At 33.7% G+C, this 19,219-nt stretch overlaps 1 protein-coding gene across 1 annotated transcript in view; it reads left to right on the forward strand.

Annotated features, from left to right (window-relative positions):
* LOC143062863 (polycystin-1-like protein 1) overlaps nucleotides 1–19,219 on the forward strand; it is a 242,837-nt gene that overhangs the window by 16,844 nt on the left and 206,774 nt on the right. The window contains exons 4-5 of the mRNA XM_076234680.1: nucleotides 8,596–8,801; nucleotides 13,144–13,359. Of these exons, the coding sequence (XP_076090795.1) occupies nucleotides 8,596–8,801; nucleotides 13,144–13,359 (422 nt within the window). The remainder of the gene's footprint in view (nucleotides 1–8,595; nucleotides 8,802–13,143; nucleotides 13,360–19,219) is intronic.

Consider the following 19,219-nt stretch of genomic DNA (forward strand, 5'->3'; position numbering starts at 1 on the left):
CAGATATCTTTTCTTGGCACTTTGGCTTCTTTACCAAAAAAAAAAAACCCAACATACAGTTTAGTTCTCAATTCACCTTCATTGTCAATTGCTAAAGGCAAACAAAGGAATGAAGCATTTCAATAGAATCGATGCAATCATCATGCCCTGTGAAACAAAGATTTTTACTGTTCTCATTTCAGCTGAGTTATAGAACTTTGTTCATGAAAAGATGTTTTTATTTTCTTCCATATTTTAGTACAGTATAAAATAAATCTTGGGAATTATTTGAATGTTAATGATGTTCCCATTATTTATATACATTTCCTTTCATTTTTTATGATTCTCACTTTTACTTCATCTGATCATGTGTTATATAACTTTAAACCAAAAATCTAATTTCACTTTATCAGATTATATCCTATAACTTATTTGCTTTCAACCTTAATTGATATGAAATATTAACACGATGAAAGAATTGATGAAAAATTAAGTACCCTATACAATTAAATTTAGAAAGGTATTCATCATGTTCATAATTTGATGTCTTTCATTTACTAGCTCACTTATGTTAGAAAACATGGAAACTCCCAGACTTGGGGCAGTTTTCGTTCTTGAAATAAATAAGATCCATTTTGAAGTAGATAAATCCAAATCTTTGTTTCCTTATTCATTTTATTTTTGGAATCTGTAACTTTTATTCACATATTAATAGAACTATGTATTACTTGTTGATATTTTACAAGATTTTCTAGTCTGAGCATTAGACCAAAGAGTTTACATAACCTAGAAGACTTTACAAAAGTGATTGTTTAAGTTTATTTTGTTCAATATTCAGTATACTCAGTACAGATGTGAAATATTTTAGAGTTTTGGTCAGTTTCTACCCTAAGACAAAAATGCTGACGTATGTAGATGTCCAGTAAGCCTATCTCAATGGAAATCTTCTTTTATCAATTTTTCTTTCTTTCGCCTAGAAACAGTTTGTCTTTCTTACAGAGCCTCATGCAGTTACTGATAAACCGAATTGACACTGATCTTTTAAATATTCATGCATTTTTCATCTAAATTATCATCCAGATTTCTTTATCTGACGTAAATGACATAAATGCACTTCTCAGTGACAGCTTAAATGCTATTCAACTTGAAAAATTGCACAACTATCAAAGTGCAAAATTCCTTTTAGAGAAATCATACGACAATAGGTAATTCTATTTAAATTTCTAAAGATGGTGAACAAGGTAAAAAAAGAATCGTTTATATTTTGATTAATACACCTTCTCATTTATAGGATTTATGTACCAGTACCCACAGTTTAAAATTAATAAAATATTTCAGAGCAAAAATGTCGAGATTTATTTGTTGCATAATTGTTAAGTTGCTGTAGGGGGTTCGTATGACATTTAGAAATGATTCAGATGTAGTGCAGACTCTGCAAATACTTCTCTTACTCCAATGAAAATAGTTTTAAAACTGAACACCGTAAAATGAGGAATTAAATCCTGTCGAATTTAATAATCCAGACGTTTTCAGTAGAAGATGATTGTATTGCTTATTGAATGGAAGACCTGTGTTGGCATAAGACATTTTATTTAGTTTGGATGGTTTTGTGGTATGGATAGGTTTCTTTTATGGCATTGATTTTCCTTGAGGTTAATTAATGACTTAAACTGAGATTAAGTTAGAATATCAACCCTCAATGTTATAAATTTAGATTAAATTCATGTTTTATGGTGCAAAACTAAGGTTTATCAGTACACTTTGTGATTTTTGCCCTGATCAAAAAGAGATTAAGGGAGAGAAAAGTGGGAGATAAAAGGAAGATTTTCAGAATACAATGATATAGATTATATGAAGCATACACTTCTGCAGTTCTAATAGTAATCATGATGAGAAATGTTCAAGTTAGTTTTATATTTGCTTCAATTAGATATATGTTTGTGAATTACAATGTGTATTATTTATTTCTCATTGAGAGTAATATTGTTTGGTTTTATTTAACAAAGTTATGATTTTTTTTAACAGTATTCATAATTTGTATCTAGTGTATGTCTTCACATTGTAGGAAAAACTTTATTTTAATCTCCATCTTTTCATGCATAAGCCAGTCAGTAAGTTTTGCATTTCAAAATTAGAAATAACCTTTTTAAGTGTTATTACATAGCAGGGTATATATTATTATATTATAAGTCAATAAGGTGTTAGAGAAAGCCAGGTCAAAGCTTTCTTTTTCTGCAAATACTGTTAATCCTTCTGTGCAGGAGGTAGGCAAGAAACTTACATGTACGTCAAAGCTGAGTGAATTGGCGTCGCCGGAAAAGCATGACAAACAATCAAAAGTCCGACTGATCATGGTGCAGATGATCGTGAGACTCAAAAGTACAGGAGTACATTACGAAGCAGTTGAATTTAACAAATTTATAGCAGATCAAGTGCAAATGCAATTGAAAAAGTTGTTACCACAGGCACAAAGGCTTTAATGCAAGTGATGCATGTTCAGATACATTGAATAATAAACATATGCATGCTTCCATTGACTGGAATTGTGATCTTTTTCTAGGTCAAGGGCCCCACTATAGTAAATTTATGCCATCTGATGATCAGATTTCTGTTGTTTCCCCATGAAATCGAGGATGAAATAAGTATGGGTGGTTCAGCTATTTCTGACGAAAATAATAATGATGCCCACTCTCAGTCACAATCTTCTTATGATAAAGAACGTTCTATGTTTAGTGAAGGAGCACCAGGATCTACTGATCCAATTCAATGGAACAATTTTCTGCATAAATTAACAGCCAAATTGAAAATAGATTGTTCAGAGAAGACTGAAGTAGATTCAGTTAGAACTTCTTATTTGCCTTCAAGACTAAATCCTGGCAATTCAGATAAAGTATCTCATTTGAAATTACCTTTAGAGGGTACTACAATTGAAGTTTTCAAGAATGTTGAAAAGGAAGCTACATGTATGTCTGGTAGACTTAAAAATAGGTCAGTTCGCCTAAGAGATGATAAGGCTTTTATGGTGTTGAAAAAAGATTTCACAGAATTTTGTTCACCCCCAAGGCTTATGATAATATAGAGGAAGGTTTGTCTTCTACTATGGGCAATAAGAAAAAAGGTTTTGTAGACCGTAAAAAGTTTTCACTCTTTACCTTCCTCCCATATTAGGGAATGGATGCTGAATTTAAAAAGGTTGACAACTCAGCCAGGACATTGTTAAGAAGTGTTTCATATGGCTCTTTGATAGCAAGCTATATTGATGTTGCTGATTCAGAGGAGGACAGGGTAGAAGCATGTTCAGCTTTAATAGCATGTTTCAAATCAATGGCAGATATGACTTCATGTATAGTTACTAATTCTGTTATAAACAGAAAATTTTTTTTCTTAAAAAATGTACATTTCACTAGCAAAGCCACAACAGCTTTTAAAATTGTTGAATTTACTTTGAATGGCCGCGCACAATTTTTTGGTGGTAAATATTTTGATACTTTGCATTCCTCTGCTGAAAATATAAGAGATGCTAAAGAAACACAAAATGTTTATCGTTCTTCATTTGTTCCTGGAGGGCAAAAATATGATGAAGGATCTAGAAAAAGAAAATCTCAAGAAACTTCTAATGTAACCTACGGCAAACCTGAAAAAACATCAAGATATGATAAGCAGGACTTTAATGACCGCCGTGGCACTGACACTTCGTCTAATTTTTGTGCCTTGCTAGCAAAACAAGGAGGAAAAGGATCTTTTTTATGGAAAAATTCCTCCAAGAAAAATTTCAAGAGATAAACAATTATTTGTCTGCGGCAAGTCTCCAGGTAGGAGCGGGGTTGTTACATTACCACAGTCAGTGGTTTCAAATAACTCAAGACAAGTTAGTACTTCAGATAGTGAAGAACGGTTTAATTTTAATTTTCGTAAGTCTTCCAGCTTTTACAGGAGTAAAAGAGACAGTTGTACCCAGAGTAGGTACAAAAAGTTCTTCTATATTAGAAGAGGTAAATTCTCTGTTAGAAAAACATGCTATAGAGCCTGTCCCGAAAAGTGCAGAAAATCAGGGTTATTCCAGTACAATATTCATGGTACAAAAACGACAAGGAGATCTGAGACCAATTCTAAATTTAAAACCACTGAACCAGTTTGTCATACCTCATCAATTCAAAATGGAAACCCTCCGATCTATTCTAAAAAGTCTGAAAATTGGGGACTGGGCAGTAAAACTGGATTTGCAAGATGCATATTTCCGTATCCCCATTCACAAGCATTACAGAAAGTTTCTCCGCTTCAGCATTTTGGGAAATAAGTATCAATACCGAGCTCTACCATTCGGTCTACCATCGGCTCCGAGGATTTCACAAAAGTGATGGCAGTAGTAGGTGCATTTCTGCGAAAACAAATGATTCACATATTTATGTACCTGGACGATTGGATGTTAAAAAAGAGCAGCAAAGTAAAGCTGACAAAACAATTACAGTACACTCAGGAATTATTAAAAAATCTGGGTTTGATAATCAATGTGAAAACAATCTTGTTTAGGTCCTACTCAAATAATAGAGTATCTAGGAGCAGTGATTAACTTAAAAGAAGGTCTTTTTTTCCGTCTCTAGAGAGATTAAACAAGAACTATCTTTAAAAAAGATATCCGACGTATTTCAATTTGAGTATATGTTTTAAACTATCATTTGGATAACCTTCAGAAGCACAAAGATACCATTTAAATAATGTTTTCTGTTTGTGTTCAGTATTCTCGGTCCTCGTATCTTTCTGTTTACATTCACCAAAACCCCGCGGAAATCTCACATGCGTAGGTGCGTTCTAAAAGTCATGTATGTTCGTACAACAAAGTTTACATTCAAAATTATATAATTGTTCCGAATAAACAGCTGTCACGGATGCAAAGAGCTATTGGAGAAACAATTATTTTAATAAAAATATAAATCTTTGTAAGATCTAGTTTAAATATTTATAGTTTTTCACTTGCTTTCCATCACGATATAATTAACAATGTTTTTTCAAACACAACCAAATCACCCACCATGACAGCATTTTGTCCAATCACAGAAAGGATTTTCGAGCATGCGTATTCTGTTATCATAGTTAAGCGTCCTTAAGTTCAAAGGGCACAAACAGAAACTATACCGACTACGTCGGAAAAATATAAGTCAGCTGATTCAAATATTCCAAAATTCACAAACAGTAGAGGCACGTGTAATGTTGAGACTACTTGGTGTAATGGATTTAGTTCCATGGGCCCGACTGCACATGAGACCACTTCAGATTTATCTTCTAGCTTGGTGGAGACCAGCTCTACACAGTTTAAATCATTTGATTCCACTGTATCAACCACTTCCGGAACATCTATTCTGGTGGCTAAACTGAAGAATTTTTTTCAAGGGCGTGTTATTAGAACAGGAATCTGGTCAGGTGACTCTAGTGACAGATGTGTCACAGTCGAGATGGGAAGCTCATATAAACAATTATCAGATAGCAGGTCACTGAGATGTTTGGTCCCGTCAGTACAAAGTGAAACACATCAATTGGCTAGAACTCAAAGCTGTGCAGTTAGCACTGCAAACATTTCTGATAAAAGTACAATTCAAAAGTGTGCTAGTGAGAACAGACAATGCAACTGTCGTCAGTTATCTGAACAAACAGGGAGGTACCCGATCCCCAGAGCTTTGTTACTTGGCATGGGATCTTTTGAAATGGTGTATAAATCACAATGTCAAAATCCAAGCTGTTCATATTCTGGGGGAAAAAGAATATTATAGCAGATGCCCTGTCAAGAGGGAAAATGACCATTCGTTTGACAGGATGGCATTAAATATGACAAAAGTGAATTTTTTGTTCCTTCAGCTAGGAACACCAGTAATCAGTGATATTGTTGGCTTTTTTCAAAACTACCCTTTTTTATTGGGAAATATGCGTCATTTTCATCAAATTGGGAAATTTAAAACAAACCATGAATATGTCTGAAACTTCAATTTACAGACCCATTTTCAAGAGTCAAACCCTGCTTTAAAATAAGACCCCGTGATGATACATAAATAGACCCTCAAATGTGCACACATAGTCATTTTAGGCAAGAAATTGTTTAAATGAGTGTTTTTTCAGTTTGAATTCATGCACAATTACTACTGAGACTGCACTGTTTGGGAAAAAAGTTGTCTTTTTGGGAATAATTTTAAGCCATTTTTTTTCAAAATTGGGATTCTTCTCCAGGGGAAAAAGCCTTTATTCTCCGCTAATTTAAGGCAAACAATATCACTGAGTAATAGATCTGTTTGCAAATTCAATGAACAAGAAGCTGCCAGTGTTTTGCTCTCTTAGGCCGGAAGAAACAGCAGTGTCAATAGATGCACTGTCAATAAATGGACAGGTCTATTTGCTTATGCCTTCCCTCCACCGATAATTCTAAACAAAGTATTACAAAAAATACAGAAAGAGGACTGTGTAATTTTACTGATAGCGCCAATGTGGCCGAGACAGTTGTGGTACAGTCAACCTCTCAACCTGTTAAGACTTTCCAATGCAACTGCCTGTCCAACAAAATCTATTAAGTCAAAATGGAATTCTTCATCCGAATCCAAGTGTTCTAAATCTTGTAGCTTGGAAAATGTCAAAAGATCATACACTGCAAAAAGATTTTCACCAAAAATTGCTTCAATTATTTCCAATGCACGAAAACAGTCTACACAGACAGTTTATAATGCAAGACTCAAGCTATTTTGAAAAGATATGTCATATTTGCCACTGGTTGTTTCACATCCATTAATTATCAATTAATATTTATTGATTTTCATGTACCAGTGTTTTCTTGGTGTAAAATTTCTTACAGATCTATTTTGTCAACATTTAAGTTACATAAAAGGATGGTTATTCTTCTACATTAAAGAGACGAGTTCTCTAGGAAAGATTCCTATTGGTGTTGTTTGCTCCCTACTAATATTTCAAGAATTTAAATTCCATTAAGTTTCACATTTTAGAACAATTGTTTATTTGAATATTGTATTTTTATAGCACATCATAGATTTTTGAAACAAACATTTACAAGTTACAAGCACATTAAGATCTTATGATACTATGTGATATGCAATTGATGCCTATGTTTTACTAATTACTAGCTGTAAATCATTAGCAAATTAAAACTAAACTTATAATGGTTGTAAAATTGTAAGACCTTTTGCAAATAAAAGGTACAGACAAATTATGTCAAAATGGGAAAACAAATTTTAAAACCCAATAAACAATTAAAGCATACAAAACTGGACATAAATCAAAAGCAAGGAGACTCCAAAGAACAATTAAAGCATACAAAAAAAGGACACAAATCAAAAGCAAGGAGACAAAGGAACTGAAAAACAAATTCAGACCAGATACTTCGCAGGGCGCAGCTTTATACGACCAGAGTTCGAACCCTGAACAGTTGGGGCAAGTATGGACACAATATTCAAGCTTGATACAGCTCTGAATTTGGATTGTGATTAAATAGTTGACACAACATAGGTTTCTGACACAGAATGAATGTGGTCGAAGAACTTAAACTTAAAAACTTAAAATTTTTAAATTGGACATTTACCTATTATGGCCCAACATCATTAATCTAAATGCATTGTAAGATTCAGCATATCAAAGAACCCCAAGAATTTAATTTTTTGATGAAATCAAATAAAGTTCAATTTTGGACCCTTTAGACCTAAAAGTGGACCAATTTGATAACCGGGCCCAAATATCAAATATCTAAATACATGGTTAGATTCAGCATATATCAAAGAACCCCATATATTCAATTTTTGTTGAAATCAAACAAAGTTTAATTTTGGACCCTTTGGACCTTAATGTAGACCAATTTGAAAACGGGACCAAAAATTAAGAATCTACAGACACAGTTAGATTTGGCATATCAAAGAACCCCTATTATTCAATTTTTGAAGAAATCAAACAAAGTTTAATTTTGGACCCTTTGGGCCTCTAATTCCTAAACTGTTGGGACCAAAACTCCCAAAATCAATCCAACCTTCCTTTTATTGTCATAAATTGTTTACATTTCATAGATTTCTATTTACTTATACTAAAGTTATTTTGCGAAAACCCAGAAAAATGCTTTTTGGGGCCCTTTTTTGGCCCCTAATTCATAAACTGTTGTGACCGAAACTCCCGAAATCAATCCCAACCTTCCTTTTGTGTTTATAAACCTTGTGTTTAAATTTCATAGATTTCTGTTTACTTATATCAAAGTTATTTTGCGAAAACCAAGAAAAATGCTTTTTGGGGCCCTTTTTTGGCCCCTAATTCCTAAACTGTTGGGACCAAAACTCCCAAAATCTATCCCAACCTTCCTTTTGTGGTCATAAACCTTGTATTTAAATTTCATAGATTTCTATTAACCTTAACTAAAGTTATAGTGCAAAAACCAATGTGTCTTCGGACGACGATAACGACGATGACACCACATCATACCAATATACGACCGCAACCCTATGAAAAGTTCAAGGTAAAAATATAACTTGTATAGAATATGAAAATTGATGTATTTCTTATTACAAATTATCTTATAAGACAAGGAAGGTGTTAGTTATCTGTATAACTATAGTATCTGTATAACTATAGTGATGTTTTCAGTTGGAACAGAAGTACAGATGACGAAAACAGTGGTCAGATCTTCCTACCATTTAGTCATTCTGAGGACTATTGGTCAGTTTACTTAACAAATGGACCTTACATAGATAGTGTGACATTGAAGTTTGAACAGAAATGGATAGTGGTCAATACTGATGTTGTACTTGAAGTTTCTATAGCAATACCAAAGCTGAAGACCGTTTTAAATGGTATGTTTTGTACATATTAAATAGTTGTTTAGGTAACAGTGAGTATAATATTTAATGTTTGTGTCATGGCTATGCCAACTTTTGAGTCTCTGAAAGCATATTTTGAAAAAATAGGTGATTTACATGATTAAACCTCCAAAATATTCTGCTATACTCAAAGACTAGAAAATATCTGTAGAAAAAACTAGTATCACTGTTTTTAGCTCACCTGGCCCGAAGGGCCAAGTGAACTTTTCCCACCACTTAGCGTCCGTCGTCCGTCATCGTCGTCCGTCGTCGTCGTCGTCGTTAACAATTTACATTTTGAACTTCTTCTAGAGAACCACTGAAATGAATGGAACCAAACATGGCATGAATGTTCCTTATGAGGTGCTGACCAAGTGTTGTTACTTTGTAGCCGATCCATCATCCAAGATGGCCGCCAGCGGGGTACTTAGTTTAACATAGGACGCTATGGGAAATGCATACAAATGACTTCTTTTAGAGAACCACTGAATGGAATGAAACCAAACATGGCATGAATGTTCCTTATGAGGTGCTGATTAAGTGTTGTTACTTTGTTGCCGATCCATCATCCAAGATGGCCGCCAGCCAGGGACTTAGTTTAACATAGGACCCTATGGGAAATGCATACAAATGACTTCTTTTAGAGAACCACTGAATGGAATAAAACCAAACATAGCATGAATTATCCTTATGGGGTGCTGACCAAGTGTTGTTACTTTGTAGCTGATCCATCATCCAAGATGGCCGCCAGCGGGGGACTTAATTTAACATAGGACCCTATGGGAAATGCATACAAATGACTTCTTCTAGAGTACCACTAAATGGAATGAAACCAAACATTGCATGAATGTTCCTTATGGAGTGCTGACCAATTGTTGTTACTTTGTAGCCGATCCATTATCCAAGATGGCCGCCAGCGGGGACTTAGTTTAACATAGGACCCTATTGGAAATGCATACAAATGACTTCTTCTAGTGAACCACTGAATGGAATGAAACCAAACATGGCATGAATGTTCCTTATGTGGTGCTGACCTAGTGTTGTTACTTTGTAGCCGATCCATCATCAAAGATGGCCCCTAAGCAGGGGACTTAGTTTAACATAGGACCCTATGGGAAATGCATACAAATGACTTCTTTTAGAGAACCACTGAATGGAATAAAACCAAACATAGCATGAATGTTCCTTATGGGGTGCTGACCAAGTGTTGTTACTTTGTAGCCGATCCATCATCGAAGATGGCCGTCAGCGGGGGACTTAGTTTAACATAGGACCCTATGGGAAATGCATACAAATGACTTCTTTTAGAGAACCACTGAATGGAATGAAACCAAACATGGCATGAATGTTCCTTATGAGGTGCTGACCAAGTGTTGTTACTTTGTTGCTGATCCATCATCCAAGATGGCCGCCAGCCGGGGACTTAGTTTAACATAGGACCCTATGGGAAATGCATACAAATGACTTCTTTTAGAGAACCACTGAATGGAATAAAACCAAACATAGCATGAATGTTCCTTATGGGGTGCTGACCAAGTGTTGTTACTTTGTAGCCGATCCATCATCCAAGATGGCCGCCAGCGGCGGACTTAGTTTAACATAGGACCCTATGGGAAATGCATACAAATGACTTCTTCTAGAGAACCACTAAATGGAATTAAACCAAACATAGCATGAATGTTCCTTATGGAGTGCTGACCAAGTGTTGTTACTTTGTAGCTGATCCATTATCCAAGATGGCCGCCAGCGGGGGACTTAGTTTAACATAGGACCCTATTGGAAATGCATACAAATCACTTCTTCTAGTGAACCACTGAATGGAATGAAACCAAACATGGCATGAATGTTCCTTATGTGGTGCTGACCAAGTGTTGTTACTTTGTAGCCGATCCATCATCCAAGATGGCCGCCAGCGTGGGACTTAGTTTAACATAGGACCCTATGGGAAATGCATACAAATGACTTCTTTTAGAGAACCACTGAATGGAATGAAATCAAACATGGCATGAATGTTCCTAATGTGGTGCTGACCAAGTGTTGTTACTTTGTAGCTGATCCATTATCCAAGATTGCCGCCAGCGGGGGACTTTGTTTAACATAGGACCCTATGGGAAATGCATACAAATGACTTCTTTTAGAGAACCACTGAATGGAATAAAACCAAACATAGCATGAATGTTCCTTATGGGGTGCTGACCATGTGTTGTTACTTTGTAGCCGATCCATCATCCAAGATGGCCGCCAGCGGCGGACTTAGTTTAACATAGGACCCTATGGGAAATGCATACAAATGACTTCTTTTAGAGAACCACTGAATGGAATAAAACCAAACATTGCATGAATGTTCCTTATGGGGTGCTGACCAAGTGTTGTTACTTTGTAGCCGATCCATCATCCAAGATGGCCGCCAGCAGGGGACTTAGTTTAACATAGGACCCTATGGGAAATGCATACAAATAACTTCTTTTAGAGAACCACTGAATGGAATAAAACCAAACATGGCATGAATGTTCCTTATGAGGTGCTGACCAAGTGTTGTTACTTTGTAGCCGATCCGTCATCCAAGATGGCCACCAGTGGGGGACTTTTGAATGAAATTAAACATGTTCCTTTCCTTATAAATGAGGTTGTGTTGTCACTTTTAGCCAAATTTTATATTTTTTTATATGATTTCAAAAACCCAAGTAGAATCAGGTGAGCGATACAGGCTCTTGAGAGCCTCTAGTTTTTTTTATCCTGGCAGATTTTGGAAAAAGGTACATAATTGAAAATATAATGCATTCAATTATAAGTCTTGTGTTTTTTGCAAATTCTTATATCTATTCTAATTTTTTCATCAAACAATTATTTTGTATGTTGAACTTCAAACTACAAATCTCAAAATACAAGTAACATAAAGATAGGTAACAGGTCAAACTGGAAAAGTTGATCCTAGACGAATTTGGCTTTTCTTTTCAGGTCCCTTTTGGTCATTATGTTCTCAACGTTTCTACTTGTATATTAATACATACACGTCTTTTAAATGTTATGAAGGTAAATCCAGAAAAGCTATTTCAATGCACAGCATTTAGAATGAGTTATTTTTATTGTCAACATTTGTTTAAACTGTAATGTAAACTAGGGGACTCCAATTTGGCTCTTTCTCGATCACATCAATCTAGAGCATGCTTACAGTTGTCAGTTTAATTGAAAGTCTTGGGAAGGAAAAAGATTTTGTTACTTTTTTAAAGCTAAGACATATGATTATTAATTATTTATGTGTGTTTGGACTAGTTTTGGTCAATATTAGTTGAGCTTTGGACAGAACGGGAGAATGAATCATTCGACCAATAATCCTATTAGATTTGGACACAATTCATCAGACTTTGTCAGATTGGATGAAAACTTGATGAAGAGGGGAAATTACAGAGGTATTGAATTAGTCTCGAGTGCTTGGATGGTTGAGAATTCTTTTATGTTATTATGTTCTTACATGTTTTTGTATCTTATAGGAAGATGATATTGTAGAATTCCTATTCATTTTTGTTCAATCTTGATGAATTGACTAGAATGATAAACACTTAATAATCACCATTATACTGATTTTAATTCGGGGATTGAGGGTGTCCCAGTGGGGACAAAAGTGATAATGGTGGTTTTTTTTTATAGAATATTTCTTTTGTTTTAAAGGATTGCTTAGCCAAGCTATAAGTTTCATTAACAAAATAATTTTTTAAAGGTTAAAAAAAAATATTCAGATTTATAATTACCATTTGTACTTTGAAATTTTTACTATAAAATTATGTACCGATACACTTAAAATTATTTATGTTTTTGAGGCGAATGTTTGAAATTTGGATTAAGCTAAGAAAGCACTGAGATTATGTGAATTTAGATGAATTGCTTCAATAACAGACATTTTAATAGATAAAAGAAATAACCCATGACTTTCGAAAAGATACCAACATGAACATTATTTATGTTATTTTACTAAATTTAACATGTTTTAATAGTTTTTTCCAGTTCAGGGAGTCTAGCTTAAAAATAACTGTTTTCCTGATAGCAAGTATGAGTTTTTTCTTCCAAAGGCAATTTTATTTTCTTTACACTTAGTAAGGCTATATATATTTATACTTATCTGTCTAATTTACATTTAAGACATTGTCTTTACACTCATTATCTGTACACTCCTGGTCATTGAGACACTTCATACAGATGAGGCACTCGGGTGTCACCAAACTGATGATGAAATTTGCTTCTTGTGTAAAACTTCTTTTTCATCAGTATTTTTGTAACAATGATGTATACAATGGTACAAAATAGTGAAAAGATTTAACTGTAATTGATTGTGATTTAGAAATTGGAGATGAAGTGGGACCAGTTAACATCGTCATTCAGGAAGACTCCAGGTTGTCTTACAGAAATTATTTGACCCATCAGATGACAGCTGAAACCTGCAGTAATTTTTCAGAAGAAAGAACCAAGAATCAAACTTACACTGTAATTCCAGTACAGGAAACAGCTAATTTCACAATTCCATATGTATTTACTGAAGTTGGGGAACAATCTGTAGGTAAGAAATGTTATAGTTTATTGAAAAGAAAAATAAAAAATAAAAAATTGAAGAAATGAATAAAAAAAATGAAAACATGAACACCTTCTAAATTTCATGCATCCAATAGAAAAGTGATGCATGACTTAAATTTCTACATGTAAAACCACATTCCTGATTAAATGTAGGTCCACATTTCACATTATACCAATACTACTTCAGTCTTCACGCTGAGTGGCAGCCCAGACAGCCCAGGCTAGTAAAATTGCTCTCGGGCCTGTAAAAATCATATCTACAGGCCAACAGAATCTAACTAAAAATTTTCAAAAATTAAGCTCTGGGCCTGTAGTTTTTGTCGAGCCTGCAACTTTTGTTGCAGAAAGCTCGACATAGGGATAGTGATCCGGCGGCGGCTACGGCGGCGGCGGCGTTAGCTCACTTCTTAAAAGCTTTATATTTTAGAAGGTAGAAGACCTGGATACTTCATACTTTGTATATAGATGCTTCATGTTACGAAGTTTCCGTCAGTCACATGTCCAATGTCCTTGACCTCATTTTCATGGTTCAGTGACCACTTGAAAAAAAAGTTCAAATTTTTTGTAATGTTGAATTTTCTCTTATTATAAGTAATAGGATAACTATATTTGATATGTGCGTACCTTACAAGGTCCTCATGTCTGTCAGACAGTTTTCACTTGACCTCGACCTCATTTCATGGATCAGTGAACAAGGTTAAGTTTTGGTGGTCAAGTCCATATCTCAGATACTATAAGCAATAGGGCTAGTATATTCGGTGTATGGAAGGACTGTAAGGTGTACATGTCCAACTGGCAGGTGTCATCTGACCTTGACCTCATTTTCATGGTTCAGTGGTTATAGTTAAATTTTTGTGTTTTGGTCTGTTTTTCTCATACTTTATGCAATAGGTCTACTATATTTGTTGTATGGAATGATTGTAAGGTGTACATATCTAGCGGGCAGATGTCATGTGACCCTGACCTCATTTTCATGGTTCAGTGGTCAAAGTTAAGTTTTTGAGTTTTGGGCTTTTTATCTAATACTATATGCCATAGGTCAACTATATTTGGTGTATGGAAATATATTATGATCTTTATGTCAGTCACACAGGTTTTATTTGACCCTGACCTCATTTTCACGGTTCATTGCACAGTGTTAAGTTTTTGTGTTTTGGTCTATTTTTCTTAAACTATAAGTAATGCGTCAACTATATATGTTGTATAGAAGCATTGTTAGCTGTACATGTCTGCCTGACATGTTTCATCTGACCTTGACCTCATTTTCAAGGTTCATTGGTCTTTGTTTAGTTATCTTGGTTAATGTTAAGTTTATGTGACAGTTGTAATAAAGCTTAGCTTTATACCTAGGACTATCAACATAATATCAATGATTAGTATAGAAGGCGAGCCATTTCAGCGTGTGCACTCTTGTTATAGTTCATCGTGAAGACTGCTACTTTGGTACTAGGTACAAGGTAGTTTGAAATCCACAAAATTTAGTTGTATGATACAATCAGGAAATCTGTTCAAAAATGTTTTTTCTGGAGTTTTACCCAAGAATTGGCTTAGTATTTTGACTTGACTGACCAACAGACATTTAAAATGATTTTTGTATGAGTTGCATTGAATCCTAAAATGGATACAGTTATGTGTAGATTAAGCAACTTGATAGAAATTATTTCTTAATCTGAGTTTTATTGTAGTACTTTGCTATTAGGAAGCAAAATAAGAAGTGATGTGTCAAACACAGAGGGGTAAGGAAAGGGTGCCCTATTGAATTTATGCAAATAAATAAAGGTTAAAGTCCTTAATTCCTGAAAAAAAGCTTTCTTTCCCAGATCCTGAAAATTAATTCCTGAGTCCTGATAGGAGCTCAAGTAAATCACAATATGTGATAAAAACAATGACATTTTTACATTAAATTTGATGGTGATATTGTTGAAAGAGATTATTTTTTTGAAGTAAAAAGGTTAAATTAAAGATTTTAAGAAGTGATTAAGTATGACATTTTTATAGAGGAATTGATCGTAGATAGAGTGTGATGAAAATAAATTACAGACCAATATCATCAAACATAAAATTAAAAAAAAAGTACTGTTAAAAAAATCTCATAAAAGGAATATTTTGTTCAAACTTTTCAGTCTCCCCAAGTGGTGTATTGAGCCATGAATTACGCAGATGAAATGTTGACTGCTATGGCTTTTGGCGATAAATATACATTTGCTTGTTCAACATCATGTAGTTAGTTCCCAGAGGGCCCAGTAATTAAATTTTTCTCAGTATTAGTGAAGAACTGCTAAAGGGAAAGTCATCTGTCAGGCACGCTACAGATTGACAATTTAAAGTGTACTCCTATTGCAACTTTTATCTCCTTATTAAATTAGATTTATTGATATCAGGTTTTAGGTACAGAAAATTAGATTAGAAAGCATAGTTGCATAAAGATAATGAATTTGTTATTTAGTCTCTTTTTAGATGTATATCCTTTAGATTACACGATTTTAAATGACTTGAATATGGTGATACTTCATATCACTAACTTTATTTTGATAATAGCCTGAAACTATTCTATGAAGACATATTTTATATCGGTATTATAAAGCAGCTTAGTGTATTTGTTCAAATTTGGTCCTATAATTGTGCAAATGAGTAATTTTTGTGATTTTTCATTCTCATTTTTGTCCTATAATATCTTAACAAGCAAGACTACGGAATGCTAATAGGTGTAGCCTTCATAGACATGGGGCCTTATTGACCACATGCATTTCAAAAGTGCTAAGCTCTAAGTAAAAATGTTTTAAATAATGCAAATTAAACTCCAAATCTAGATTTTATTGACTTTTTGCTCTACTTGGACTTTCAACCAAAAGTAATTATTTTCAAAGCATATTTAAATAATCAAAACATGTACTGTGGATTCATTTATTTTTGTGGGTATCAATTTTCGTGGATTTAGTAAAACTTCCATATTTGTGGATATTTAATTTCATGGTTTTGTCAAAGTCAGCACACATTCCTATAGTAAATTTGTAATTCGTTGAACATTTAAATTCGTGGTTCTCCTGTATCCACGAAATCCCTGAAAATTAGTATCCAACGAATAATAAAGAATCCACAGTATTTATTATATTGCAAATTTTTGCTGTTTTTGGTATTTCTAACCTCTGTCCTGATGGAATTGAGTCGGATCAATTTTCTCAGAACACATTTGTTAGAATCAATAACATTCAGCATCTTGTTAGTTTCAGATTCTAGACATTTTCACATTTCACACACTTAACTTGGTTGTACATTTTTTATGTTTAATTATACCCCACGCAACGAAGTTGCAGAGGGTATTATGTTTTTGACCCGTCTATCCGTCTGTCCGTCAGTCCGTCCGTCCGTCAGTCCTGTTTCTTGTCATCGCAACTCCTCTCAAACCACACAACAGAATTTCACGAAACCTTTTCAGATGAAAAGGACATACTATGTAGTTGTGCATATCGACAGGAAATTGCGATTCAATTTTTTTTATAAGAGTTACGCCCCTTTGAACTTATTTGCTTAATGTACTACTGCAACAGTTTGTCATCGCAACTCCTCTGAAACTACACAACAGAATTTCACGAAACCTTTTTAGATAATAAGGACATACTATGTAGATGTGCATATCTACAGGAAATTACGATTCAATTTTTTTTCTAGGAGTTACCCCCCTTTGAACTTATTTACTTTATTGTACTACTGCAACAGTTTGTCATCGCAACTCCTCTGAAACTACACAACAGAATTTCATGAAACCTTTTAAGATAATAAGGACATACTATGTAGATGTGCATATTGACAGGAAATTACGATTCAATTTTTTTTCTAGGAGTTACATCTCTTTGAACTTATTTGCTTTAAGGTACTACTTCAACAGTTTGTCATCTCAACTCCTCTGAAACCACACAACAGAATTTCATGAACATTTGTAGATAATAAGGACATACTATGTAGATGTGCATATCGACAGGAAATTACGATTCAATTTTTTTTTCTAGGAGTTACGCCCCTTTGAACTTATTTGCTTCAATGTACTTCTGCAACAGTTTGTCATCTCAACTCCTCTGAAACCACACAACAGAATTTCATGAAATTTTGTAGATAATAAGGACATACTATGTTGATGTGCATATTGACAGGAAATTATTATTCAATATTTTTTCTTATACAATTTTTTTTTCTTACACTTATTTAATTTCTCCAATGACAATGTGGGGACCTGGGATATGTGAGCGTGCTCACTAAGGTTCTTTAATTTTTCTTCAAATTGAATTTTGTTTTCATTGTTGAAAGTTAGTTCCCTTTTGATTTTAAATATTTTCTTTTATCTTTAAACTTTAGGCATTTTTTTTTTATATGTCAAGGGATATCCTGCAAGTTTTACTGAAGAACCTTTCTACTATTCAAAAGCTTTCTAAAATACTTCATTTCATTCTTGCAACAATTTTAATTTACATATAGGAAACATGTGCATCATGTCCTTGTGGTGCAGCTGTTTATTATGTATGAATATGTCTCAATAGCTGAATACCTGAGTACTTATTATCTTTTACAGATGACTACAGCTTATCAGCATGTATGCTTCATTGCATACACCTTATCCTTATTTGTCCGCCATTATTGGACATCACAAAAGTTCCCGTAAAATTTTGACTTTGTAATAGAAAATATATGACACCACAATGGAAAAATGATTGTTGTATATCAAAAGATTTCCAAATAGTGATAAGGTGTATACTTTGTGCAGTAATCTGTGCCCATAATATACAGTTGTTACCTTATAAAGATCCCTTGTTCATTACTGTCAAACAAAACTTTCTATACACTAATCTGATTGCTGAAACCACTCAAACATGGAATTGTATTTGTACAATAAGAAATTTCTCATATTTGATTGATAGATTTTAGATACAGAAATAGCAACCTCTGATTGAATAAGTTTCTTATTTATCAGAATTTTAACCAAAGACCAAAAAGACATAATGATTACAACTTATATATGTCAGTGTACAGCCTTTAACAATGAGCCAAAATTATACTTCACAGATTACTATATAAGGCTTTGGGATAACTAAGTGTGAAATATTTCTAAAGAGAAAACTAACAGTAACAGCATTTAATTATTTACAATAATTGCATACAACAATCATCAATAACAAAGTTCTAAATATAGTAACAGACTTGCCTATCCATCCGTCTGTGTGTGTATGTTTGCTTTTATGTTTGTAAGTACAAAAATGTTTGTTTGTATTATGTTTTTGTGCCCATGCCCAATAAAAACTTAAAATCTAATTTTAACCAAATTTAGAATAACAAGTATCATTGAGGAGTAGAACATCAAGGTCATATTTTAGAATAAAGGTCACCTGATTATAAAACTTATGGTATGGTGCACTTTTTGCACTTTCTATACATAGTCTCATATTTCAGTAAGAAGGAAACACCTTTTCATGACTATAATGATTCCTTAATTGTGTTGATTTAAATAGTGTTTTCCACATTCATGGTAGAAAACCAATTTAACATTTCTGGTTAAGTGACAGGAAACATGATTAAATACAACAGAATAATCAAAGTGAAAACAACATTTTGAAATGCGACATCATGTTTATGTCAAACCTTTCAGTTTTAAAAAGATGTAAAAACATTGATTATTTTCTCTCGTGTCAAATGATTTTGTTACAACAAGGTATTCAGACAAAATATTGTAATTGTCAAAGGTGAAAATAGAATTCTTTAGATCAGATGACTTGATGGGTTTTTAGTTGATTAAAATTTGATAGTTTAAGAGAATTGTTGAATATTAAAGTACAAAAATGTGAAATGTTGTAAAGAAT

The sequence above is a fragment of the Mytilus galloprovincialis genome, chromosome 2 (genome assembly GCF_965363235.1).
Source record: "Mytilus galloprovincialis chromosome 2, xbMytGall1.hap1.1, whole genome shotgun sequence".
NCBI lineage: Eukaryota > Metazoa > Mollusca > Bivalvia > Mytilida > Mytilidae > Mytilus > Mytilus galloprovincialis.